The sequence below is a fragment of the Suncus etruscus genome, chromosome 14 (assembly GCF_024139225.1).
Source record: "Suncus etruscus isolate mSunEtr1 chromosome 14, mSunEtr1.pri.cur, whole genome shotgun sequence".
NCBI classification, from domain to species: domain Eukaryota; kingdom Metazoa; phylum Chordata; class Mammalia; order Eulipotyphla; family Soricidae; genus Suncus; species Suncus etruscus.
Genome location: NC_064861.1, coordinates 22,110,059 through 22,137,549, shown reverse-complemented (window position 1 = coordinate 22,137,549; position 27,491 = coordinate 22,110,059). Strand labels below are relative to the sequence as shown.

Genomic DNA, 27,491 nt, shown 5'->3' with positions numbered 1-27,491 from the left:
GAGTGATGGGATGCATCCTTTAAGTACAGCAGAGAGGGAAAAGATATGAAGGAACATTTTTCATTGTGAAAACTGCCACTAGGTTTGACACAAGAGTTCTTTATTACTGGACCACTTAGGAAGAAAAGCATCAGCCTTTTTTTTTTTTTCAAGAGTCATATATAGAGTAACCATGAAGGACTTTAGTTTTCTGGAGTTTATTAGTCTTCCATAACTATGTGAATTACCACCTATTCATTGATTTAGGATAGGGGTCTCTATATGGTGCTATAAGATTTTTTTTAATATAACCCAATAACTGTAAATATATTCTCCATTCTCAGAGGATTGAAGGATTTAGGGCAATGGCAATATGGCATTTTGTTACTTCAAGCTGAGATCTGACTTTCTAGTGTAGAATTCAGATTAACTGGGCTGAGTATGTGCCCTAACCTAGTACAGGCCTAGATCCCTCCTCTGAGCTCAGGCATATAACTTGATACTTACTGATTTGCCAAAGCAAATCAGAGTAACAAGTAGGGTGAATTTTGTTTATTGTTATTATTAGAATATCATAATTAGGAATTAGGAAAAGAGAGTAGTGGTAGAGAGATAGTACAGCAGGTAAGGCCATTGCCTTGCATGCAGCTGACCCAGATTTAGTTCTGGGCATCATATATGATTTCCAAAGCACTTGCAGGAGTAATCCCTGAGCATGGAATCAAGAGTAAGCCCATGACACTTCTGAGTATGTCCTCTACTCCCCTATCAAAAAGCAAGGAGCGATATAAATACGTGAGACTGTTTAGTGAGATATATTCAGAGGCTGAAAAAGTAAATACAGACTATGGAATTAAAACCTAAAACAGGATGTGAAGTAAAGCACCTGTGTTTTAATATATTATGTAGTTGAAGCAGATCAGTGGCAGCAGAGTGGACCTCTGAAGTTTAATTGGCAGAGAGGTGTTCATGTTCAAACATGAATATGGTTCCCAAATGCAATAAAACTGAGCTTATAACAGAGATTATTTAGAGAGCTTCTAAATCCTGTTCAGTCTTCCTTTAGAATCCTTTCCTCAGGCTAGATTTGGAAATGAGACAAGTTATATAGAACTTGTGAGGGAGCCAGGAAAACCAAAGAACAGTGAGGCTGACACATGGACTCTGAAGAACCATGGAAACATTGATTTCACCTGAGCAGGCACAGGTGGGGACAACAATAGTATTTCCATGTATGAAGTCAGCTGTGGATGTCCTCTTAGTAAAACAAAAACAAGACTAAATAGGTAGTGAATTTATCTTTACTCTGAGGGAACTGAAATAAGAGTTTAGGGAAGCATCATAAACCAAAATATAGAACTTGGGTATCTTTTCTTAAAGGACCCATGGTGTTTGGACTAGAGTAGGAAGTGTGTAGAGACGCCTACAGCTAATTTAGACATTTTTCTTTGATTTCATTCTGCCTTTTAGGTTGTGGACTCAGGACATTGCAGCTTCCTTTCCTCCTCCCTTCCTAGTTTGTTGTTGGTCTAAATGTGCCCTATGCAGAATGACTTAATTTTGTCCTTGCAAACAAAGGAGGTGGAGTTGTTGCTCCGGTCTTAAGTTTCTGATGAAATGGCTTTTTGTTTCTTTTCCCTTTTTTTGGAGACATGAGGCTCAGAGGGTTGTGAATGTCAAACTTGGCTTAATATGTTGGTGTTGCTGTGTATTTTGAGGCAAGTAACTACCTCTCTGAATATGCTTCCTCATGATGAAAATGGAGATAATAGGAAGGCTATTATGAGTGTTCAGTGAGAAAGAACTATCAAGTTCTGGTGCTTGGGCCAGCAGGTAGTCCTCAGTAAGCAATGGTTCTAGCTTGACTTCAAGCCAGAGCTGGGGAACCAGGCACATACACAAAAGCCCCTACCCTGCTTATATGGAATCTTTCCTTCTGCCTTTATTATAGCTGTTAGCATTTCTGCAAGGACTCTTCACTTTCTATCACCATGGTTATGAACTGGCCAAGGACTTCAGTGACTTCAAGACCCAGCTGACCATCAGCATTCAGAATGTGAGTGGGCAAAGGGACTGGGTTTCTTTCCCTGACTAAGGCAAGGAGAAGCTAAATATGGGTTTGGTAACATGGAGATCACTTCTCTGTCTTAGAATGCAAGTGAGAAGGATGAATCTCACTCGGGTTTAGAGGGCAGCTGGGGGCAGGCCTTGCTAGGGTGCCTGGTAACCCCAGGTTAGAGCATTATCCTTGGCTCCATTATTTCAAGGTACTATTTTTATTCTCGGAAGTGCTGCTGCTGATTAAGTTTTAAATCTGTAGTCCCAGAGTCAGGATTTCCTTTGGCAGTGGAAAGCCCATCCCAGCCCCACTTCCCTTCTGGGCCAGCAGCTGCCTATCCATAGGAGACCTTGGAAGTGTATTTAGAAGGCAGGGGCGAGGTACATATATGGGGCCTCTGGCTCAAGGGATGTTCCCTTGTTCAACTCTTAGGAAGGCTAACAGGAAATCCAAATCAGTGTGATTCACTCAAAATCTCCCTTCTCAGATTTTGCACAGCAGGTGCCCGTTTAGTTCTCAGACTTCTGGTGGAGGCTACTTGATTCTCAAATGCCAGAGCTTGTACCCTCTTCTTCATGTGAGGGACCATGCTCTTCTGCATGTTCTCTTTGTTTCTGGATGATGCTGTGTAGAAAAGAATCTCAAGTCTATCATTGTGGGCTTTCTCACTTTACTCTTTGAAGCCTGCAGCTTGCCCTGGTGGATACCCAGTTGTCAGAGAACTGCAGGTTTCATTCTCAGAACCTGGTTTTCACTGAAGCTGACTCTAAGTTGGTTTTCACAAATAGTTTATAGGGGAGTAGAGCTGTCTCTTCTGGGAGTGTGTCAGGCACTCTTGGACAGGGTCATAGAGCCCTTGGCACCAAGATAGTCCTTCAGAGTAGCCTAAAAAAGAAGGAGTCAAGCTTTTTTTTTTTTTTCCTGATAGTGATCTTTCTGCTCTTGGCCCTCACTAGTTAATCAGTGCAGCTACCCTGGGGGAGGTAACTTGTAGTATAGCAGGTCCCTTTTGAAGATGTGCTTCCAGCAACATTCCCTGCAGAAATAAATACTCAGTCCTGAATAAGAACTACCTGACAAACTTGTTTAAAATGTTTATTTCTGGGGTTGGAAGTACTAACTTAAGGGGCTGGAATGGTGGCGTGACACAGTGGTAGGATGTTTGTCTTGCACACGGCTGACCTAGGACGGACCTTGGTTTGATTCCTCAGTGTCCCATATGATTCCCCAAGCCAGGGGCAATTTCTGAGTGCATAGCCAGGAGGAGTAACCCCTGAGTGTCACAAGGTGTGCCCCCCACCCCCCAAAAAAAGTACTAACTTAATCCTGGGGGCTGATGCTTGGACATTTGTTTTTTTGTTTTTATTGTTGTTGTTATTTGTTCTATTTATGGGCCACATCCATTGGTGCTCAGGTTTCTGGCTCTGCTCAGGATTTACTCCTGACTGTACTCAGGGAACCATATTGGGATACCAGAGATTGAGTTTGGGTCAGCCCAGTTTTAGGCAAACACCTCACCCACTGTACTGTCACTCTTCCCCCCAACATTGGCATTTTCTCTCACTTCTCAAGTGAATTTTGATGATGAGTCCAGAGTTTGAGAGTTAGTCTGGTACAGCATTTTAAAGTCAAAGTACATTTCTTGAAAGGATATGTTGGTCCAATTTCTAGATGGCCAAATGCCACTCATCTGATTTTAGGTCTATTGACTCTGTAGATTGATTTTTCTGAATTTTTCTTTACTAGACTCAAACAAAATTTCTTTCTTCCTAGACAAGAAACCGCTTCGAAGGCACCAGATCAGAAGTGGAATCACTGATGAAAAAGATGAAGGAGAATCCTCTTGACCACAAGACTATCAGTCCCTACTCCATGGAAGGGTATCTCTATGTTCAAGAGAAACGTGAGTGCCCACCGTCATCAACCTTGGCATATGTTCATCCTTTTGCTCAGAAGTTTATCCTTTTACTAAGAAAGAATGTCCTCTAGTGCTCAATTAGGCACCGTGTCCTGTATACCTGAGTTGGGATGAATGAGATTAATTTATAATTTAGTTTACTGAGGGAAAGATGAAGTCCACAAGTTTGCTTATCTCTGAGTGATAAATTCTTTTTTCTTTAGAACCTAGGGATATTGAGACTGGTTGTAAGCAGTTCTTTGCTCCTAAGAGTTACTCTATTCTAGACATTTCTCTATCTTTAGTGATAGAAAAATTACCCATAGCCTTGGAGGAGATCCTTGGAAAGGCTTTGCTATATTAGACCTTACTGTCTACCAACAATTATATCTCTTGGTGGACATAAATAACATTTAGTGATTATATTTTAATTTGAAAATCATGACTTAATTCCCTTTCATCTTCTCTTCAACTCCTATCTTCCTAGTTCTTATGAAACGTACAAACAACAGCTTATGTTGATAAACAAAAAGAAAAGTCAAATGCCAGGCATTGCTAACCTGAAGTTTTCACTGCTGACTCATAAATTCATGTTTTAGGTCTGCAGAGAGACTTTGCGTTGACTAGAACTACCAGACTTCCCTCACGCACACAATGCTAGGGATTTGTAAAAATCAAGCTTTTCTTTAATAGATACTTCTATTCTGCCACTCTGCTTTTTTTTTTTTTTTTTTAGCTAGGCTTGTTAATCCTCCCGGATTTGCATTTTTTTTCTACTTTTGTATTATTATGTTGGCTTAGGCAAATATCATTTTAGAAGTCTTTTTGATAGGACAGAACTATGACCTTGGTTTTAGTTATTATTATTTTTTTCAGTGTATAGTTTATGAGAAAATTTGCTTGGGTTGTGAAACCCAATTGTATCCACTGATGATTCTTAATTTATTTCATGTTTCCTTACACATATGAAAGCAGTATTGCTTTTAGTTTTGCAGCCTCTATTGCATTAAACATTTTTCTTTTTTTCTTTTTCTTTTTTTTTCTTTTGGGCCATATCCAGTGGTACTCAGGACTTACTACTGGCTTTGTACTCAGAGATCATTCTTGGTGAGCTCAAGGGACCATATGAACCCAGGTCAACTGTGCAAAGCACGGACCCATACTTTTTTTGTGGGGATCTGCAATGTCTTTGTTTGCTTTCCCCCATGTATGATATTATAATGATCTGCTCCCTTTGCAAAAAAACAGAAGCTAGCTGGTTCTTACTGGTTTCTCATTTTCTTTGTCTGTGTGTCTTGTGTGTTCTTTGTCTGTATATTTTAAACTCACACTCCCTCCGAGAAATTAACTCACATTTGTGGTGTCCCTGCAAGGGCAGGGACACTTACATTTTTTAAATTAAAATTTTGTTTGTCTTGGGGCTTCCCAAGCAGGACTCAGGAGGTCTCCCATTAATTCTTGACTTGCTTCCAAGCTTGGGGCCTCCAACCCACTTTAAGTGAGTGGCCTTGGTGTGATGGGGGAATTGAACCAGGTAGGCTGTGAGTAAGACACACTTTATTAACTCATAGCTCCATTATGCAATTTATGTACTCTTTGATTATCATTACATGAAGTTTTATCCTACTAGCACAATGTCCACATGTGTATATTCTTTGGGGCACAGTGTTTTGTTTGAAAGCTTTTATGTTATTGTTTTGAAATAGTTTTGGATGCTGAGGAGAGTTGCCAGAGTAGTATGAAGAATGACCATACATACCTTACACAGATTCATGAATTTCTTTTATCTTTTTCTCTTGGAACCATACCTGATAGCCCTTGAGTGTTTCTTCCAGCCATGTGCATAAGTGTTGCTCTTTGAGGTGATCAGGGAGCCATGAGGTGCCAGGAATTAAAGCTTGGTCTCTCACATGAAAAACATGTTCAGCCAGTTGAGCTGTGTCTCTGCTCCAGATTCATGAATTTTTACTATTCCCCCCCACAAAAAGAGTCTCCCTGTTTCTGGGTTTTTGTATATGTGATTGTGGTGACAGGCATACTTTCCCAGTCACTTGAGAACAGGTTGTATATAATGATGTTCCTTTACTTTAGTATTTATTTTCCGAAACACAGTATACTTTTATACAATCGTGAAGGGGGATCACATACAGAAAATTAATATTGATAAGGTTATTAATCTAATAGATGGCTCATATTTAAATTTTGTTAGCTATTCCAGCAAATTTAATTTTCTCCAGTTAAGGGTCTCACACTGAATTTCATTGTAATGACTTTAGCATCTTTTAATCATGAGTAGTTCTTTAGTCTCTCTTCAGTTTTTTTGACTGATGTTTTTTAAGAATTTTGACGAATTTTTGCACAGAATATTTTTCAGTGTAGGTTTGACAGATCATGATCAGATTCCTTAGTCAAGATAGGTAATGTGTGCTCTTTGAGAATCATGTTTAGGTCTAGGATAATCATTGGACCCTTTCTGGTGGTGTTCCTTTTGTTCACTCACTTGAGGTATTGTCTAGTTTTACCACTGAACCCTCACTATTTTTCCCTTGCCAACAATTAGCAGTTTGTGAGAGACTCCTTAAGACAATATTCTTCTCAACAATCTTTGTCTCCCAGAGAGTTGGGACCCATCGGCCGTCCTTACTTCAACCTAATAGTTATCAATCTGGCTACAAAGTCTTGATCTTCTAGCTCTGCTGTTTTCTCTATATTTTTAATTGTTATTCATTATAGGGAAGCGAACTCAATTCTATTCTTCCTTTCTCCTGTTTTTTCCCTTCTAGTCTCTCTTCTTAGTTATTTGTTGTCGTCTTTCTGTTTATTCATCAGGCTAAACATTACTATTCTTACTTGTTTTGATGCTCAAAATGTCCAAGATACAGCTTAAAGAATCGTTGTTCTGTGCTTTCACTAAAATTTTATCTTAGCCATCAATATATATTAGGATAATTAGCATTTTAATTTTGACCTTGATGCTCCAAGATGTAGTTTATTATTTTTTAATTTTACTAAATGATGTCTAATATTTGCAGTCTAAATATATCTAATATTTTCATATCTTGAAAAGTAATTACTAAAAGTGTTAGGTCTTATTTCAGATCTTATTATTCATTTCTGCTATGGTAAGCATCTTAAGATAAGTGTTAACTGAGATACTTGCAGACTAATAAGAACTTATGATAATACCTTACTTTCCAGAATAATTGGTCAAGCTTCAGGACTTTTTTCACATTTGACTATAAAGTATCTTCCTTTTCCATGAGGGATAATCTTGAGGAACAGAGTATTTATATTGATACATTTCACTTCCATTCTACTTCTTTAGTGAGTTCTCCTTGTCTACTCTCAGATCTTTTTGAGTTATGCCAAAGTCAAACATGGGAATTTGGAAGCAGATCATTACCTACTGTACAACAGGCCATAGTGATGCAGTGTGGAAGTATGCAGTCATTGCACCATATGGTCAAGGGGAAAGGAATGTTGAAAAGCTTTTCTGTGTTTTCTCCTAAGTCATCTTACTCCTGTCAGAGAAGAGAAGGGGAACTTCAAATGGAGATTGATGATGGGAAAGTGAATTAATTTTCCCCAGAGGCATCTACTTCCGTTATATTTAAGGCTTATTGCATGTGGTATTTAGTGGGAAAGTCTCTTAGTCTCTAGGGAAAGTCCTGAGCCAGCTCTTTTCCAGTTGTGGGATTAGATTTCTGCCTGTTCCAGTCTAGCTGATGGGGAGAGGATATTGGCCCTAGAAGCAGTTTAAAGCCTAGGTGTGTGGCTTGTGTTTTTATTATTAGCAGACATTGGACATGAATAGATGTTTTATTGAAAATAATGTTTTTCAGGTCACTTTGGAACTTCCTGGGTGAAGCACTACTGTACTTATCAGCGAGATTCCAAACAAATCACCATGGTACCTTTCGACCAAAAATCAGGAGGAAAGGGGGTGAGTTTATTTTGAAAATGTCATGCTTGATTTTCTTGAATAATAATAAGTTAATAATTATAAATTTATATATAAAATAGCATATCATTTTCTTCTTTCCTTTCTGTGTGTGTGTAGGGCAATGGTCCTCAAACTACAGCCCGCGGGCCACATATTGTATTTATTCCCATTTTGTTTCTTCACTTCTAAATAAGATTATGCAGTGTGCATAGAAATTTTTTCATAATTTTTGTTTTTACTATAATCTGGCCCTCCAATAGTCTGAAGGACAGTGAACTGGCCCCTGTTTAAAAAGTTTCAGGACCCCTGTAGGGCCATCTTTTTGACTGGAAAAAGTTTTTTTTAATACTGTGGTTCTGTTAGCACTATATAAGTAACTAAAACAAATATATACTCTTATCTAAGTAATCCAAGTTACATAAAAACTTCATTAAGAGAGGTTCTTAACATTTCACACGTGTATACATGTATACAGTACTGAGTGTCAGGTGTAACCTGTCTAGACTTAGATGTTAGATATAGTGACATGCTGTGAAATGCATAGCTATTTTTACCACCTAGTGCACTTCCATTTTGTATTGTGTTCCAGTTATAGTTTGCTCTATAATTTGCAAATTTAATGCCCTTTACTTACCATATTTACTCAAGTATAAGCCAAGATTTTCTGGCACAAAATTTGTGCCGAAAATCCCAAACTCGGCGTATACTCGGGTCATACAGGTTATTTGATTTGCTGCATGTGCACAGAATTAAATGCACGTAGTCTCCAGTCATCTTCTGCCATCTGCTGGAGGCGGAGGTGCTTCAGCTCAGTCCACAGCTGAAGAGGTAGGCGGCTGAACTGAACTGAATGCCACTGAACTACTTAAACCACAATATTCTGCACTTTGTATGAGACCGACAGGTGATGATGACAATGTCTATGCTGATACCCTCACATCAGATACAGCTGAAGCTATCCAGTTTTGAAGGATTTTAACCTTTGTGATTAAGCTTGATATTACCTGTTAAGCTATGGTTTTCTGCATTTTATTTAAAGTTTTAAAATTATTATTGCTAGTTTACAGTTTTTCTTTAGCAATAAATATTGAAACACATTTAACCTACTGATTCCTCAATTATTGTAATTGTTTTTTGTTTTTTATTTTTTTATTTTTATTTCTTTTTTTTTGTTTTTTCGGGCCACACCTGTTTGATGCTCAGGGGTTACTCCTGGCTAAGCGCTCAGAAATTGCCCCTGGCTTGGGGGGACCATATGGGACACTGGGGGGATCGAATCGCAGTCCATCCTTGGCTTAGAAGTCATATAGCCTTTTGTCAAATCTGTTGGTTGAGATAGTTGCAAGCCAACCCTGTTTCAATGGATAGAATATATAACCTGACAAATTCTCACTATATTGAAGAGTGTATGGGAGGGGATGTTCTGATGGCCACTTCTGGAAAAAAGACCAATGGCTGATCAGATTTCTTGGCCACTGCCAAGGGTAACCCTGTTCTCTGAACTGGGTCCCTGCAGTTTTTGTCTGTCCCCTTCACCACTATCTATTTTTTTCCAGATGCTCTTAATATCTCTGCCCTCCTGCCCCCACTTTATTGTTCTACAGTTTGTTATGAAGATAATACATATAATTTCCCCTGCCCAACCCCCTACTCTAATTTTATTCGTGGGAATAGAATTTGAATTTTTTTTAGAACATTAGAAAATTCTCACTGATTATAATTTTGAATTTTGTCCTTTCCCCATGTGTTTTAATCTCACCTCCTGTATATAATAATTCTAACAAAGATGAACTCTTTTAGAAAAATAATTTATATTTTTTAGTTCTTTAGATCCTTGGATCCCTTTCAAAACAATTTCTTTGATCCTAGCTTTGGTTTAAATAGTTTTTCAGCTGTGTAATTTGTTGGCAAATTAACCTTCTGCAAATACCCTAACCTGATCCTTTTTGTACAATATGTTGAGCATCCTTATGTGGGGCTAGTGGTGTAAAGTCTTAGTCAGAGGCTTTGAAATTGGACCCCCATGTTAAGTGATGTTAGCCGCTCTTTGCATAATAGTTGATTCCTTCACGTGGTACCCACATGCTCTGTACCATTTCATTTCCAGATTCCCATTCTCTTTCCCCCTCCCCCAGCTTTCTTTTACTTAGGCCAGAATACAGGACTTTTAATCAAAATCTTCCTGTATCAAACCAAAAAATACTCTAAACCCATTTAATATTTATTAGGATGGAATAATCTCAGGAAAACAGACATAGTAAAAAAAATAGGAGTAATAGAAAGAATATCAGAAACCTGTGTTACTAGGTATCCCCTAGTAGTCTTAATATGGAAGTAGAGTTAATTTACCTACCTTCTATTAAAATCAACCCAAGTATAATCCTTTTAATCTTTTTAGAAACCAGCTTTAATGAATTATTCTCTCAGTCTTTATTTTGTGATTTTTAATCTTGTGTTTTCCAAAATGTTTACTGAAGGACTCCCTTGTGTGTGTTTTATTATCTAACTCTTTTCTTATCACACTTGAAAGTCAGAGATGAATTATGGTGGTAATTTGGGATCCCTAACATTAGAACAGTGCTTCTCAATTATTTTCTGTCATGCCCCCCTAGGAAGAAGAAAACATTTTTCAAGCCCCCCCTGTGCAACTGTAAATAGTATCTTTATTAAAAAATCCATAACCTGCAAAACAAAAATATCTAAAATAATTTGAACTGATTTTTAGTCAGAGGTGATGTCCGGATGAAAGGCTACAATGAGCACGTTTTGTAATGCATAGCTTTTCGAAGTGGGGTTTGAAGCAGGACACAGCAACTCTCAGCACCAGAGACATACAGAGACATAAACACAGGGCTTAGCTTGTTATGACAGTGTTTGCCGAGGTCAAATGCACCCCTCTTTATGGAGCCTCGCACCCTCCCTGGGGGGTGCTCCACTATTTGAGAAGCACTGCATTAGAGTGAGATATTAGTGATGGGCTGTTGATTTTATATGAACTTTTTGGATTAGAGACTTATACCTAATGTGTATTATAGTAAAAGCTTAATAATTCAGTTTTCTATGAATGATTCCTTATAGTTTATAATTATTTAAATCCTTTTATATTACGATAGTAGGTCTAATTTTTCTTCCTTACAAAGGAGATAATCTAGATTTAGAGATAAAATTTCTTTAGGGGGGATTTTTGTTTATATATTTAGATATATTTAAAATTTTATTTTAGGCAATGATGGGGTTTATTTTATGTTACTGGTGGGGCTTCAAGCATAACAGAACTTAGTACCATATCCTTTTGCAAAGTGTCTGCTTTCTTCCGCTATAGCCCCAGTTCTCCAATTTTTCATTCTATTTCCCTCTTTCTCTCCCCAATAAACTTACTACTAAAGTTCTCCATTTCTATTGCCTTTGAGCATTTGTTATATACTTACAATGAATCTTTATAGCCATTTATTATTTTTTTATTGGTAAGAAGTATTCCATTGTATATATGTACCTTAGTTTCTCTACCTGTCATCTGTTCTTGAACATTTGGATTGTTCTCTTATTTTAGCTGTTGTGAATAGTGCTATAGTGAACATATGGTGGCAAATGTCTTTTCTGAATAGTTTTTGGGTCCCTGGGGGTAGATACCAAGAAGTAGAATTGTTGAATCCTCTGGAACATTAATTCCTAGTTTATTTAGAAATGTTCATACTATTTTGGAAAAAGGTTAGACCAATTGGCATTCTACCAGCAGGGAATTTAGATCCATTTTTCCCCACATCCACACAAACACTGGTTTATTCTTTATATCCTAAGTCTATACAACTATTGAATTAGAGTTATCAGGATTCACTGATTCTGGACTCTGCATTTCTTTAATCTGAGGCTGATGATAATGTAGATTAATATTTTTATTCTATAACATTTCCTCAGCTTAATTAAGAAAATAAGACTGTCTAGAGGTGAAGTCTTCTCATTTCTTATGGAAGAGTCTTGTGATATATATTTTATTCCTCTTTGTTCAAAGGTAGAAATAATATAGATAATAGGTGTTTTCTTTCCCTAAAATGCTTTTTTTTACCCCTCAAACTCTTTCTTGTCCTTTACTACCACCCTTTCATTTGGGTTATTTTCTTTTAGAGTTTCTATTTTCTCTTAGCTTCAGGCTGGAAAGAGTGTGCAGAATTACCTTATCATCTTAAAAACCAAAGCCGGTTTATTGGAGGAGAATCCTTTCATACCAGACATGTGGCATCTCTCTGAGAGAGGTCTGGGGAAGCTCAGAGTTGATGATCACTTCCCTGGCTTGGTCACTGCTCTCTCTCAGATGAAGAGATACAGGATTATCTGCAATAATTTACCCCTTTCTTATTCTACTTCTTGCTTTACATAGGATTTAGGCACATTTGCTTTCCTTTAATTCTTAGAGATTTCCATGATTCTTTACCAAGCCCTGTGGCTTGTACAACACCCCTTCAAAAACAACACACCTGCTATTCTAGATTTATCTCCCATGAATCTTTAAAGTCTCAGCCCAAGAAAGGCTTTGCTGACCTTCTTCACCAGGTCAAATCATTTAAATTTGACCTTTGTAACACAATCTGCCTTTTTAAGAGAGGGCAGAGTAGTGCTTTTCACCCTTTTAACTATTTATTTGCTTTTGTAGTTATAGCCCTCATTTTGTGAAGTAAATTCAGTTTTTATTCTATACAGTAATGAATATTTGGATAAAGTTTCTTTAAAAAATCCTGAGGTGATAGCCCTCAGTTTTTAAATCTTTAGTGGTTAACCAGGCCATTGTTACACAATTTTTTTCATATAGTTTAGCCTTCCTTAGAGTCTCATCTTTCTTTTTTTTTTTTGCTGCTTATATCTGAGGATCTTTTAAGGTTTTCCTCTTCTCTCATTTCCTAGGGAAACCTTTTCTAAAGCTTTGTAATTAGACATTATTATATCCAGAATCACTATGATTGGATATTAATATTCATACATTAATTCATACAGTTGATAGAGTAGTTCTCAATCTGAGAGGCTAATATTTTCTAATCAATAAAAGACAATAGGTATATGGCAACAGATATGAATATAAACTGTCTCTTCCTAGGTCTGTTAATTTTGTGGGTTATTTTTGTATTAATGGATAGTTATGTTTTGCTACAGCCCAAGCCCACCATATTTATTCAATAAATTAGTCAAGATTATTAGTTTCCACCCACCACTCTCAGTTTGGAATAATATAGAGAAATAGGAATTGTAACAAATTTGTATGTCACTGAAAGAGAAGAAATTAGGGCCAGAAACTTCTTTGTTTCTTGGCTGTAAATTATAATCATATGTTAATTGCCTATGTTTTTGGTAAACAGAGGACTATATATGATGGTTTTAATAGGCTGGACCCTATGTAGCCCTGGTATGGTATGTAATTTGCCTCTACTTTCAAGGTTTGTAAAATCGCACTCCATGTTCTTTGCACATGATGAAGTCTCTTAATGATGGTATTTTTCTCAGTATATCATTGTTGTTAAGTGAAGCATGACAGTACTAGTATTGATAAGCCATAAAATAGTGGCATTTCATTTGTATAATACAATGTTATCAAACAATAAAAAGAAACGAACTCCCTCCTGCTCTGCACAAGACTGGATAAAAGATTAAAAAATTCTGTTGAGCTGGGAACTAGAGATCCCTTAAAGGGATGTTGCGTATTAGGCCCAAGTTTCATCCTGATACCACATGGATCCCTGGTTGCCCCCATCATAGCTGGTCATGAACAACACCACACAGAATGAACCGTAGTAGGCCAGGGAGGCCCTCTGGAAAGAATTATGCTGAGTGAAAGAAGTCAGATATAAAAGGACACCTACTGTGTGATTCGGTTTATGTAAAATGATAATGGAAGACAGATTGAGTGGTTGCCTAACTTGAAAACAGATTTATTAGTTGATAGATGGACTGAATGGAGGGGTAGATGACAATGGCACAAGGGAAGTTTATAAGTGATGGATGATGGTGATGAGTTCATGTATGTATACAGATGTTAGACTCATCAACTGTACATTTGAAATCAACAGCTTGGTAATGCCCAAGCAAAGCTATTAAATCATATCTTGAAGTTTTGCTCTTCATGCCCATGCTCTCCCTTGAACATGTATCTCTCTTGCTTATCTTTGTTTATTTTTTACTTACTTACTTACTTACTTATTTACTTATTATCTATTTCTGTATCTTACTTTTTATCTTATTTATCTCTGTATTTTATTGCTTGTTTATTTCCACCCTTGAGAAACTTCTGTTGTCTCTTGAACACATATTTCTCCTCTCACATCTTTCTAAGCAAGTTTCATTCAATAAAACTATTTGACTTCACTTTTAGCAAAACAAAACAAAAACACATATTGGAAACCTATGCTCACTGGACCTGTTTTGGTTCTGGGCTGTTCAGAAACAGCCCTTGCCCCCACGGGGCTATGGGGGAGGTAAAAGACATTATTTGAATCATCACCTGTATTAATGGTAATTGCAGCTATGATTACTGCTGTGAAGGAGGGAGCTTCTTTGAACAAGCTGTAGTACTTGAACTGGTCCAGGGAAGCTTTTCTGAGAAAATGACAACTGAATGAAGATCACAGACCCTTAGATTTGTGTCTAAGGTCATCTTGTGCAACACCTATCAGGTTTACTATCAAGTGATAACATGAAGAGTTTCTCTAGAGTGGTTGATGCTCTTCCAGGTACCATTTTGTGCCTGTTTAAACATGTACTTTGACACACCTTCGCTCTTCAGTGGAACATAATTTGAACATATTTTGGGGAGGGTGTTTTTTTTTGGGGGGGTTCACACCCGACAGTGCTCAGGGGCCACTCCTGGCTCTGTGCTCAGAAGTAGCTCCTGGCAGGCTGGGGGGTGGGGGGGCATATGGAGTGCTGGGAATTGAACCCAGGTCCATCCTGGGTCTGCTGTATGCAAGGCAAATGCCCTAACATTGTGCTATCTCTCCAGTCCCGAGTTTGCACATTTTTTACTTTCACTAGAGCCAATTATGATCAGCTTTCACCACTTGTGGTCTATCTAAATACTTGTTTGAGTAAAAGGAACAGTTCTTTTTGTTTATTTGCCATATTGAAGAACAGAACCCATACTCTGGCATCATCATGACAGCCTGTATGTTCCCAACAGGGAGAAGATGAATCCGTCACTCTCAAATCCTGCACACGGCGGAAAACAGACTCGATTGAGAAGAGATTTTGCTTTGATGTAGAAGCGGTGGACAGGTGAGCAGCTGTCATTTTTCTTCCAAACAGATATTGTGGACTTTGAGCCCTTTAATTTTTTCACTCAGACTCTTTATATTCTTCATTCTTTCACATCTTGATCTCTCCAGCTTTGTTCAGTTTGGACCACTAGACCTTAGGCCTTTTGCTGATTTGTCAGGGTTGCTAGAGCATCCTTTCTATTTTTGGCCTATTGCAGATCCACGGGTTTGCTTTCTTTTATTTCACTGTTAGAGGATTTCCCTTCTTAGGAATATGTTTTATGCATAGAAGGTTGAGTAGAAAAAAAGTTTCTTGGGAAATGATTTCTTACTATTTTATGGCTTTAATAAAATTTTATTTTTTAAATTAAGAACTTGAAAAAAATTGGATAAAAAGAAAGATGGAAGAAATTTTCCACAATTAAAAGAAAAGCTTTTAGGTAGAATATTATGTCTAATTCAGTGTGTGTGAGCACTCAGGGAGAGAGCCAACACTAACTAAAATTACAGTTTTTGAAGAGTGAGAGCTGTATGTGGTATTTGTAGATTTATAGTCTCATTAAGTTGTACCATTGGGTAGCTTTAAGCCAGTTTGACAGCAGTTCTTTGAGATACTTCACTTAGCCACTGGTCAAGGTTTTCATTGAAAATCATGTGTTGTGTATTTGAACTGTCTGTTTAAGATCAGCTATAGTACTTGAAGAACCTTAACTCTTAGCATGGCTTTCAGGTAAGTACCATTTGGTACTTGCTTGTCCTCCTTCTCCTCTTTTTCTTCTTCTTTCTCCTCCTCCTCCTTCTACTTCTTCCTCCTCTTCCTATTCTTCCTTTTCCTCTTCCTCCACTTCTTCCACCTCCTCTTCTTCTTTTCTATTTCCTCCTCCATTTCCATTTCTTTTTCTTTTCTTCTTCCTCTTCTTCCTCTTCTTCCTCCTCCATTTTTCTTCCTTTATTTCCTCCTCCTCCACTTCCTCTCTTCTTCCTTTTCCACCTCCTTTTCATCATTTCTTTTTCTTCCTCTTCTTCCTCCACCTTCTCATTTTCTCCTTCTCCACTTTTTCTCCTCTTCTTCCTCCTTATCCTTCATCTTTTCCTCTTTTTCCTCCTCCTCCTCCTCCTCTTTTCTGTTCAGCTCCAGAGGATCTTGACATAGAGTGCCCTAGGCTATACTTTTCCCAGGTTGGGTTTGGAATGCTTTGTCAAATTTTATCTCCAGGCACTGTGGCTGCTGGAGGCTGACAGTTCCTAGAGAGCCAGAGCTTGCCTTTAAACCTAAAGTTCATGGAAACTAACCACATCTGTTTAACAGTTAAGTCATTACACCTTTGGTTGCCAATTTATAGTCTAACTTAAATTTTGACTTTTATGCATTATACATAGCTTTGTGACTTCAGGTGAATTAATCTCTTTAGGAGGTCTTTGAAATATGCAGGTGGTAATAATTGTTGCTTCATTTGTAATGATTCATGCAGAGAATTTGTGTAAAGTGCTTGTCAGACTAGCAATTAATAAATACACAACAAAGTTTAGTTGTTACTGTTAATGAATTGATTTTGCATGTTCATCAAACTTGATATCTTATAAGGGTAGATTCTGAATGCAGAAAAGTTTGTGAAGGAAAGTACTTTTGTACCATGTTTGGAGATATTTGGGGTTACACAGGTGGGGAGTTGAGGTTGAGTTGGCTTGCAGAAAGAAACTGCAAATAGTCTGCTTCAAACTAAATTTGATTATTCTTGGTCCTTAACAAATCCTAAGTCAGGATGTTTTAATCATTTGTAGGCATCTCTCCTCTCTGTACTAAGCATGTAATCTAAGGAAATCCATATTTTTGGCTTATGAAAAATAGTTCAGAAGATGTGTTTGTTTCGAAGCAGAACCATTTGTTTGATGCTGACCAAATATATTGGCCTTAGCAAGAATGTTGCTTGGCACTGTGGAATGGACACATTGCAGCTTTCCATTAGATTGGAAACAAACTAAGAGATACTTTCTGAATTCATATTATTTTCTGTATTTTCTTTGTTAGCTAGAAGTTTCCCCCAAAGTTTTTGAGAGTTGTTTTTCAAACTCACATGTCTTCCTCTTACTTTCTCCTTTACCTGCACTTCCTAGCGCCCTCTCACCTTCTCCCTTTATTAAGTTCATACAGGTTTTCTTTTTTTTTTTTTTTTTTTTTTTTTTTGGTTTTTGGGCCACACCCGTTTGACACTCAGGGGTTACTCCTGGCTATGTGCTCAGAAATCGCCCCTGGCTTGGGGGGACCATATGGGACGCCGGGGGATCGAACCACGGTCCGTTCCTTGGCTAGTGCTTGTAAGGCAGACACCTTACCTCTAGCGCCACCTTCCCGGCCCCTTTATACAGGTTTTCTTATCTCAAAAACCAGAGGAGTAAAGGCCACATCAAACATACTGGGTGGTTTTGGGAAATCAGTCCCTGCTAAGTTTCTGTCTCTTATTCTCAGTTTGCATGTTAGGGGTTTCAATCATGGTTCAAAATAAGGCTCTCTTAATCAGCAGGTGTGTAGACAGTACAAGTGTATTATTTCTCTTTTCCATTGATATATATATAAATATAAAATATAAATATGTGTATATATTTAATACCCTAAGTATCTTTCCGGTTAAGGAAACACTGCCCTTCCTGGGATAACTAACAATAATCTTAGAAAAAACAAAGGTTCAGTTTGGAGCTTGACACTGATAGCATACTAACCATTTTGGAGCTATATCTTTTCTATTTGTTCATTGACCCCAGAAAAACATGTTTTGTTAATCATCTGAGGCTCTGGTAGAAGCCATAAAGGAACCCATTCTTTAAGCTCATAGCCACCGGAAATTATTTTACCTAGCTAGTAAATTACTCACTCTGACATGCCTAACTTTATTTGTGAAAACTCCAAGAGAGGCTGTTGCCTGAGTCTCCCCTCATTCTTGTTACTTCTGTCCTCTGAGAACATGGTCAGTTCCTGATGACTGTGCCGTCTGTGCTGTTTCTAGGACCTGTGAAAATGTGAGGTTTTATTTGCTTGAGCCTCTTTCTGTGTCTCTTCTCATGGCTACATTTGACTGATATCACCTGAAAGAACAGAGTATCATGTGAAACAATCTCTCTAAGTTCTATAAATACATCATTCTCTTTGGTCTGAAAGATTAAATTATAGGTGGAAAATATAAAAGATGACATTAGAATGTTTTTGATACAAGTTTTTATATTTCTCACTTCTTTTCCTGCCATTCCCTCACATCTAGAAAAGGACAGAAGAGAGAAGAAAAAGGTATTATTGCATGCTCACTTGACAGAACCTAGAGAACTCTCTCTAGAATCCCGTTCTCTAGAAGTTTTCTACACATGTGCTTTTTCTTTTTCTTTATTCTGTGGTGCCAAAGATTGAATCTTGACTCTCACCCCTGAAGGATAAAGTTCTACAGCTGAGCACATTACCAGCCTTTCACAGGTGTCCTTTAGCAAGGAGGTGATTACTTCTTAGTTGTCCTGTCTTTTCAACCTGTGCCTTCCCAAATTTCTCAACTTTACCAACTAGGCCAGAAAGGCAGACAGGCAAAATGAAAAGACGGTACTTAGTAAAAGTGGATGCAAATAGTATTATCTTTAACAGGGTGAACCTCTACTCTACGATCAGTCCCATTGACAAAGACTCCATGTCACTCAAAATAGCCCCTTTACACAAATCCTCTTATTTTATTTTACTCAAATCCTCTTTTTTATTTTATTATTTATTTTATTAAAATTTTTATTGTGACCAAAGTGGATTACAAATCTTTCACAATAATAATTTAGGTACCTAGCGGCATTGAACCCAGGGCATTCCCATCACCAGTGTTGTCCTCCCTCCAACCCTGTTCCCAGCATGCATTCAACATCTCTCTCCTTTGCCCCTCCCCCCCCCCACCTCTGGGCTGCAAGTATAAGTGATCCTTTCTATGTCTCTAGCTTGTTGTAGATTGGGTATCTATTTTGTTGTTGTTGGCTTTGGATTTGATATGTAAGTTTGGTAAATTTTTTTTTTATTTCTACTCAATGTTCATACAACTGTTTGGTCTTGGTACCATCCATTTTCCCCCCTCAGTTTATGAGGCAGAACAAGATGATTCAAGTTATGTGGTTCTGTTTGAAGGGAAAGAAAAAACAAAAACAAAACAAACAAAAATCCTGGGAGGGGTTCATCTAAAGTGTTATAAATATTAATTTAAGAGAAGAAAGGAAAAAAGGAAGAAAAACATCACAAAAAAAAACAAAAAATACAAAAAAATAACAGAAAAACAAGAAAACAAAAAACAAAACCAAAACTATAATGACAAAACAAGCAAACAAAAAAATCTGAAAAGTACCACCGCAATACAGACAACAACCAAACAATAATCACGAGCCCAAAACAAAAAGAAAAAAAATTGTTCTTCCTCCCCACCCCCCTTTTACATAGGTACAGTCAATATTGGGGAGATTAGAAAGGGAATTCCCTAGGCCTAAGAGATACAGGGTTTCTCCACCCTTGAAGCATACTGTCATGGGAATAATTACAGGCTCCGTACATGCTCTTTTACTCTTCCTAGGTCTTTTTGTGGTGTCTGGAAACTTTCCACTCTGTCGTGGATGATATAATCAGGCCTCTGTAACTAGAAATCTTGGTATTTGCACAGGTCCTAGGATGGAGTCTAGGATAGAGTCTTTCTTTACGGTTCTAGAAGTTCTGTTCCAACACTGTTGCCTTTTTTATTTTAAAACTGTTTTGATGACCTAAAATTCCATTAACTTTTAAAATATCACCTTTTCTTCTTTTTGTTTTTTGCTTGTTGTTTTGTTTTTGGGTTATACCGAGTGGTGCTCAGGAGTTACTTCTGACTCTGCACTCAGAAATCACTCCTGTTGGGGCTCAGGGGACCATATGGGATGCTGAAGATCATACTTGGGTTGGCTGCATTTAAGGCAAATGCCCTACCCACTGTACTATCGCTACAGCTCCCTTCTTCTATTTGTGAAATATTCTTTACTGCCTTTCTATTATCGTGTCAAAGCATTTTACTGTTAAAGTTTCAGATAATGGTTAATTAAATAAAGACAAAATTTGGATTATTTTTTTTAAAGTGTGTCAGCTCTTAGGGAGTTTGGTGTACACTTTCTAGGTGAAAGGGAACTTTATTTAAAAAGCAATCTTTGGTGTTGGTGGTTGGTTTATGGATAGCCTATATCTGTCTTTACTCATTTTGAATAACTCAACTGTGAAGTATCCTTTATTTTTACATTGCATGTCTTTATTACATTATACAAATTATAGAATTATATACATTATACATTACATTATTATATACATTACATGTCTGTAGTTTAGTGAGTTGTTCGTAGTACAGTTATTTCTGACAATCAGTATTCTATCATAAATGTAAAATTCCCTTCAAACTGACCATCAGTTTCCCAATCTCCTCAAAGTCTTCCCCTTGGCAGGTAGGAATAATTTACTTAGTATCATAATTAAAATTATATGGTATTATGTGGTCACACAAGCAGCCACATGCTCCACAAATTTGAGGATCTGATTGGTTCATATGATGGGCTGGGCTGATTGGTTCATATGATGACAGCAGTGGTTTATAGGGGCTCTCTGAAGTGCAATCAGGTGTGAGGCTAATCTGCCCATGAATTTTTCCTGCTTATTGGGGCCTCACTTTTGAGAGTTACATGAGTCTATGGCAATGGCCACTTTCACAGACATGATGGAAGGCTCTGGTTTGTAGGCATGGCAACCATGAAGTATCTTATGGAAATTAATGAGCAAATGTAGGGAAAACATTTGTTTAAGCTAAAAAAAAATATCATGGGGGGGTAGTCATCTGCCAGCATTCCTGAATTTGTTTATTTTTAAGAAATTTCTCACAGATGTAAATGACACATGGATGTTTTCTCTCAAATGTTTTCCAAAAGGGACCACTAAAACATATGGAAAATAATAGAAACAGAAAGCTTCTTTTCTGATGTACTAAGTCAGTGAAGTCTCTTGAGGGGCAATGCTTATATTTGTGGAAAGGAAGTGATTAGGATGCTTAATTTTTTTCCATGGCTAGCTAACTTTAACTCAAGTTCATATGTTTGAAAAAATTACATGGTTTGTTAAATGCCCTGTACTCAGCTTTGACACTTATCAGAGGCAGGCAGCAAAAGACAGCTTATTAAAATGATGACAATGACAGTACTTGATACCTAGAATGTATAGGGATTGAGGGAGGGATGAATGTCATTGTCACATCATCTGCTTCCTCCCTCCACACACACAATTTAAGACATTATATACCACTATGGTGAGTAATAGAGCATCCTTGAGACTTAAAGAACCAGAATACTATGGGAGAAAGGAACAAATAATGGAGCTTAACCTTGCCATTCATTTTTGGGAAGGAAATTGGGGCTTACCCAGTAGTGCTTAGTGCTTACTTCTGGTTCTTTGCTCAGAGATTATTCTTGGTGGTACATTTTGTAGTACCAAGCAATGAACTGGAGTTCACTGTACAAGCTTGTGCCTTAACCCTACGTACTATATTTCGCATCTGGTCTTTTCATTCTTATGATGGCTTAATTGGAATACTGAATTCTTTCCCTCTTTCTCTCCTTCCTTCCTTCCTTCCTTCCTTCCTTCCTTCCTTCCTTCCTTCCTTCCTTCCTTCCTTCCTTCCTTCCTTCCTTCCTTCCTTCCTTCCTTCCTTCCTTCCTTCCTTCCTTCCTTCCTTCCTTCCTTCCTCCCTCCCTCCCTCCCTCCCTCCCTCCCTCCCTCCCTCTCTTCTTTCCCACAACCAGTGACGCTCAGGGGTTACTCCTGACTATGCGCGGTCAGAAATTGCTCCTGGCTTGGGGGACCATATGGGATGCTGGGGATCAAACCCAGGTCTGTCCTGAGTCAGCCACATAAAAGGCAAATGCCCTCCCACTGCGCTATCGCTCTGGCCCCTTATTTCCCTCTTTCTGACCCTACCTCCCCTCAGTTATTGATTGCATTGACATGCCTTGGACAGTTGAGATATAAAATGTGAATATTTAATTATGCAATTTGGATTAGACATTTATTTTTGGGAAAAATCATCTTCATTGTTTTTGGCTACACCTGGTGATGCTCAGGGCCTACTCTTGCTTCTGCACTCAGGAATTAGTTCTGGTGGCATGCGGGTACCATGTGGGGTGCCAGAAATTAAACTGGGTAAGCATATTCAGGCAAACAAGTGACCTATCTTCTATAGTATCGATCCAGCTCCCCAAATCATCATATTATTTTTCCTTTTAAAGCCAGCTTCCTCTCAAAAGCTTTCCACAAATAGATTGAACTAAATACTGTACTCTGAACCAGCTGCAAAACAGCTTGTTACAACCACTATGAGATTTAGCTTCATCTTTCTCAAAAGAACAGTGAATTTGCACAATATATAAGCTTTTCTTTTCCTTTTTTTATAGTTTTCTATTTGCTTAATTAGATATGTTTTATACACTCCTGTTCAACTCTGAATATCTCTGGAAATTTGCTTTTAGAAGCAGAATTTTATATGGATCTTATCATCCTGTGCATATGGTTGTTCAATTTCGTTTTCCTGATGACATAATTTTGGGATAGATTATGATGTTTTCTTTAGGATTTTGATGATCTACTATATAAAGACAAAAGAGGTGTGATCTTCGGTTAGTTTCTACTTCTACTCCTATTTCAGGCCTACATGCATTTCAATGAGAAGAATAGACAACCCCCTTTCTCTGCCATGAAGGGTTGGTTCATATGAGGATAGTGGAGGCTAGAAAGATTTATGGAAACCCTAAGAAATCTCTCTGAATCTCTAGTCAGAGAGTCATTTACCCTTATTTCAAGTATGGTTTTGGCCAGTTGCTTGATGCAGCTAGAAGATTGAAGCAAGTCTGGTTGAATTTGGGAGCCTCCTTTCAATAACTGTGTATTTGGCTGGGTGATTTAACCACATCTGTGAGTAGGGGTAAATCATTCCCACCATGCAAGATTTTGTTGATGGACTTTGTATAGAAAGACTGTGTGCAGTCCTGTGCCAGAAAATGTCTTGGAAAGTTTTCTCTACAGTATGCTACTTTTTATTATCATGATTAATTTTAGCTTTGTATTTCTCTGAGCTTTATTTTTTATTATTCACTCCCATCTATCTGATGTTCTTTCAGTGTCCTGACTTTTCCATCAACTTAGCTGATGTGTATGTGCGAAGGGACTGCAAGGGGAAATGCAGTCTTGCAGTCTTTAAATTACGACCTGTTCTTTATTTTTTGAGGGAGGGGGAATGGGGCGGGGTGGGTGGTTGAGAGTGGCACACCTGGTAGTGCTCAAGTCCTATTTCTGGCTCTGGGATTACTCCTAGCAGTCTCAGAGGACTATATAGGGTACTGGAGATTGAGTCTAGGCTGGCCCCTTGTAGGGCAAGCACCCTACCTGCTGTACTATCGCTCTGAACATGACCTGTTATTTATATATTAACTATACCAATACAAACCTTTAGGTCTCTTCTTTCAATCAGTTGTGTCAAATATTAAAAGAGTACAATAATTTCTAGTTTTGTATATGTAACTTATGCATGCATTTTCTTATATGTCTTTATAAATTGCAAGAGTTTAAGGTCGGCTTATTCTAAAATGGACTGATCCTCTTACATAACAGACTTTCAGCGATATACCTCTAGGTGGCAGTTTTGTAAATGGATTTGTAAGTAGCTATTAGAAAACCCACTTGAAAATGAGCTGTCCTTTTGATGTAGAGAATTAAGAGTTTGTGGTGTGTATTTTCTGAATATGAAATTTTGTGAATGTTATTCCTTAGAGGAAAAGACACTCAAAATTAGTTCTTTCTCTAGAAGTCCCTCCCCCCCTTTTACAGGATCATCTCATACCTCTTTTCTCTAAAGGGAAGCTGCTCAGTAACTTTTTACCCTGTGTTCTAACTTAAAGTTGCTTCAGGAATGGCTCCTCTGCAGATGATGAAGAAAACAAATGAGTGGTTTCTGCTGGCCTATGTCTGCTGAGAACCAGGCCAGTCCACTTTTCCCTTTGCAGTGTACCTTTATCTCTCGTAACAGATGAATCCATTTTTTCCTGGTTACAAACTTCCCCTCCCCTCCCCTTCTCACCCCTTCTTTGAAATAATATTTGATTTTGCCTTCCTGCTGGTTGGATTAGAGTGCTGGCTTTAATGCCATTGACATTTCGGAGAGGAAATGGTCTTTTCCTTCCTCATGGGGTGTTATACTGCTCTGACTTGCTTGAGTTGGGTGGGGTGGAGTGGAGGGAAATAGTGCACTTTTGGGAATTGCTTCATTGCTATTCTGTATGTTGATTTGATTGGTATATTTGTGAAGTCTTTAGTTTCTTTTTTTTGGGGGGGGCTGTTTGGGTCACACCCGATGGCTCTCAGGGTTACTCCTGGCTCTGTGCTCAGAAATCAATCCCGGTAGTCATGGGGGACCATATGGGATACTGGGATTCTAACCACCGTCTGTCCTTGGATCGGCTGTGTGCAAGGCAAACGCCCTACCACTGTGCTATCTCTCCGGCCCCAATGTGCAATCTTTGGTATCCATGTTTGTACAGTGTTGCTTTTTCCTTCTTCAGTTACTAGAGCGCAGTTTGACTCCAGATTAAGTAAAAGTGGGGTGTTGGTGATGAACAGACTCAGTAAAGGCAACTGAAGTAATTTTATTCCTAGTCTCTAATTTGAGAATAAAATGGGGGGAGTATTGATTTAGTAAAGCAGAATATGCCAATAACTGAATACAAAACTAAAAATACCATGAACCAGAATTTTGCAATTACATAAATCTGAGGAGAGGAAATAGTCAAAATGCACTTTCTTGATTTAGAGTATTTGTTGCACTGTGTGTGTAGTGTGTGTGCGCGCGCGCACATGGGTGCACACTCCATACCTGGAGATATTCAGGGCTTTCTCCTGGCTCTGCAATCAGGATCACTCCTGAAAGACTCAGGGAACCATATGGAATGCAGGGATTGAACCCAAGTCAGCTCCGTGGAAAGCAAGCACCTTACCTATTATATTATCTCCCTAGCCCTGACTTAAAATATTTTTATTTTATTTATTTAGTTAGTTTTTGGGTCATATCTGGCTGCGCTCAGGGGTTACTCCTGGCTCTATGCTCAGAAATTGCTCCTGACAAGCTCGGGGGACCATGGGATGCCGGGATTTGAACCACTGTCCTTCTGCATGCAAGGCAAACGCCTTACCTCCATACTATCTTTCTGGCTCTATTCTTTTTTAATAGATGGTTAAAAATGGTAACATGTTTATATTCTCCTTGAAACTTAACCATCCTAGCAGTTAGTAAAACTTCTGGGCATTATGTTAAAATTTGCTTATTGTACTGGAGAGAGAGTACCGTGGGAAAGATGCTGAATTTGCTCATGGCTGACCTGGGTTTAATCCCCACCACCCCATATCCTAGAGCACAAACAGAAGTTACTCCTGAGCACAGAACCAGAAGCATGCTCTGAGCACCTCTGGCTATGGCCCCCACACAACATCAAAATAAAACAAAAAGCTTATTATTGAGTTCCTGGTACTTAGCAAGATGTCTGGTATGTTGCTGCAGACGTCCTGCATCTCAGCAAGTCTAGTGGGATGGAGTCCTTCACAAGAAGTAAAGCGGGAGCACTGGCAGATGAATGGAATGGTATTGAAAAAATAATAACCACACACACAGAGTATGTGGGGTCAACACATCTACTAGCAGAAGTGCGATGAGTTTATTTTCTTTTCTTTTTTCTTTTCTTTTTTTTTTTTTTTTGGTTTTTGGGCCACACCCGGCGATGCTCAGGGGTTACTCCTGGCTGTCTGCTCAGAAATAGCTCCTGGCAGGCACGGGGACCATATGGGACACTGGGATTCGAACCAACCACCTTTGGTCCTGGATTAGCTGCTTGCAAGGCAAACGCTGCTGTGCTATCTCCCGGGCCCGATGAGTTTATTTTCAAGACAAGTTTTTAGAAGGGTAAGCCAGTCACAGGTGTTAAGGATGATAATTATCATAACAAAGCAGAGTTACTCAAAACAGTTTTTATCAATTATCCTCAAAGTGCCCCAGAACTTCAGCTGCAAGAACATAAAATCGAAAAAAAACATTATTTTAACTTATAAGTTCCAAAAAAGGGGGTTCTCTTGTAATCTTTGGTGCTGGAATTTCTTTCGCCAATTATTTAATAGAGACCACATTTTTTCCTTAAGATTTATAAAGGAGAGATAGTCAAATAACTAAAAATGCACTGCCAAGCATCTCTAACGAAATTCCTCAACCATCCATGCAGGGGAAAAAAGGTTTCCACAGTGGGTCTTTTGAGGGATCCCGTGGGGGTTATTTCAATTTGCCCTACCAGGAAAATCTGAGGATACATCTGGTGGGCTGAATTCCCCTAAAAATTTATCGAGGCATGGCAGTATGTAAACAGGCACTTAATCAATATTGGTTTCATTAAAGGACTAGCAAGTTGAATGTGACAAAGAATTGCCTGTGCTTTCTGGTCTTATCTCTTTAGTCTTCCTTAAAGATAAAAATGTATTAAATTATCTGATGTGGGGCCGGAGAGATAGCATGGAGGTAAGGCGTTTGCCCTTCATGCAGGAGGTCATCGGTTCGAATTCCGGCGCCCCATATGGTCCCCCGTGCCTGCCAGGAGCAATTTCTGAGCATGGAGCCAGGAATAACCCCTGAGCACTGCCGGGTGTGACCCAAAAACCACACACACAAAAAAATTATCTGATGTGATTGGCTTTATTTACCCTTTCTATTATTTCTTTTACTGTGATCTTATTTTAGGAATTTTACTTCTAAGAGGTCAAAGCTGTCGTGTATAATTGTTCGTACTCATTTATTAGTATCAGATCTTTTCAGAATAATTGATTAGAAATCTGCTTATACATATCTTATATGTGTGTGTGTGTTGAAGAGAGAGAAAGAGAGAGGACAGTACAGACTGCACTGTATTTCTGTTCCCTAAGACACACATACTGCATGCACATGGGGGCAGTACAGTATTGTGGTTGAGGTGTAGACTTTGCTTCAGAGTCAGAGACAGGGTTCAAGGTGAAGTTTTGCCACTTACTACTCATGTGGCATTGTGCAAATATTTTGCATATTTTTAAACAAAAATACATTGATATCGTCTTCTTACAATACTTTGAAAAATGATAATGTAGGTAACACCCTTTAACACTATGCTTGTCACATGGTAATCACTCATAAATCTTATCTATAGTTGGTAGGGTACCAGTTTACAACTTTAGTTTCTAATTTCTCTGTCTCATCTTTTTATTGTGTGGGGGTCATACCTGGTGTCACTCGAGTTACTCCTGACTCTGCTCAG

The 27,491-nt window shown here is 38.3% G+C and overlaps 1 protein-coding gene across 1 annotated transcript in view; it reads left to right on the top strand.

Annotated features, from left to right (window-relative positions):
• ARHGAP26 (Rho GTPase activating protein 26) overlaps positions 1-27,491 on the top strand; it is a 517,227-nt gene that overhangs the window by 152,856 nt on the left and 336,880 nt on the right. Inside the window, exons 7-10 of the mRNA XM_049786899.1 lie at positions 1,931-2,035; positions 3,812-3,941; positions 7,778-7,878; positions 15,038-15,132. Of these exons, the coding sequence (XP_049642856.1) occupies positions 1,931-2,035; positions 3,812-3,941; positions 7,778-7,878; positions 15,038-15,132 (431 nt within the window). The remainder of the gene's footprint in view (positions 1-1,930; positions 2,036-3,811; positions 3,942-7,777; positions 7,879-15,037; positions 15,133-27,491) is intronic.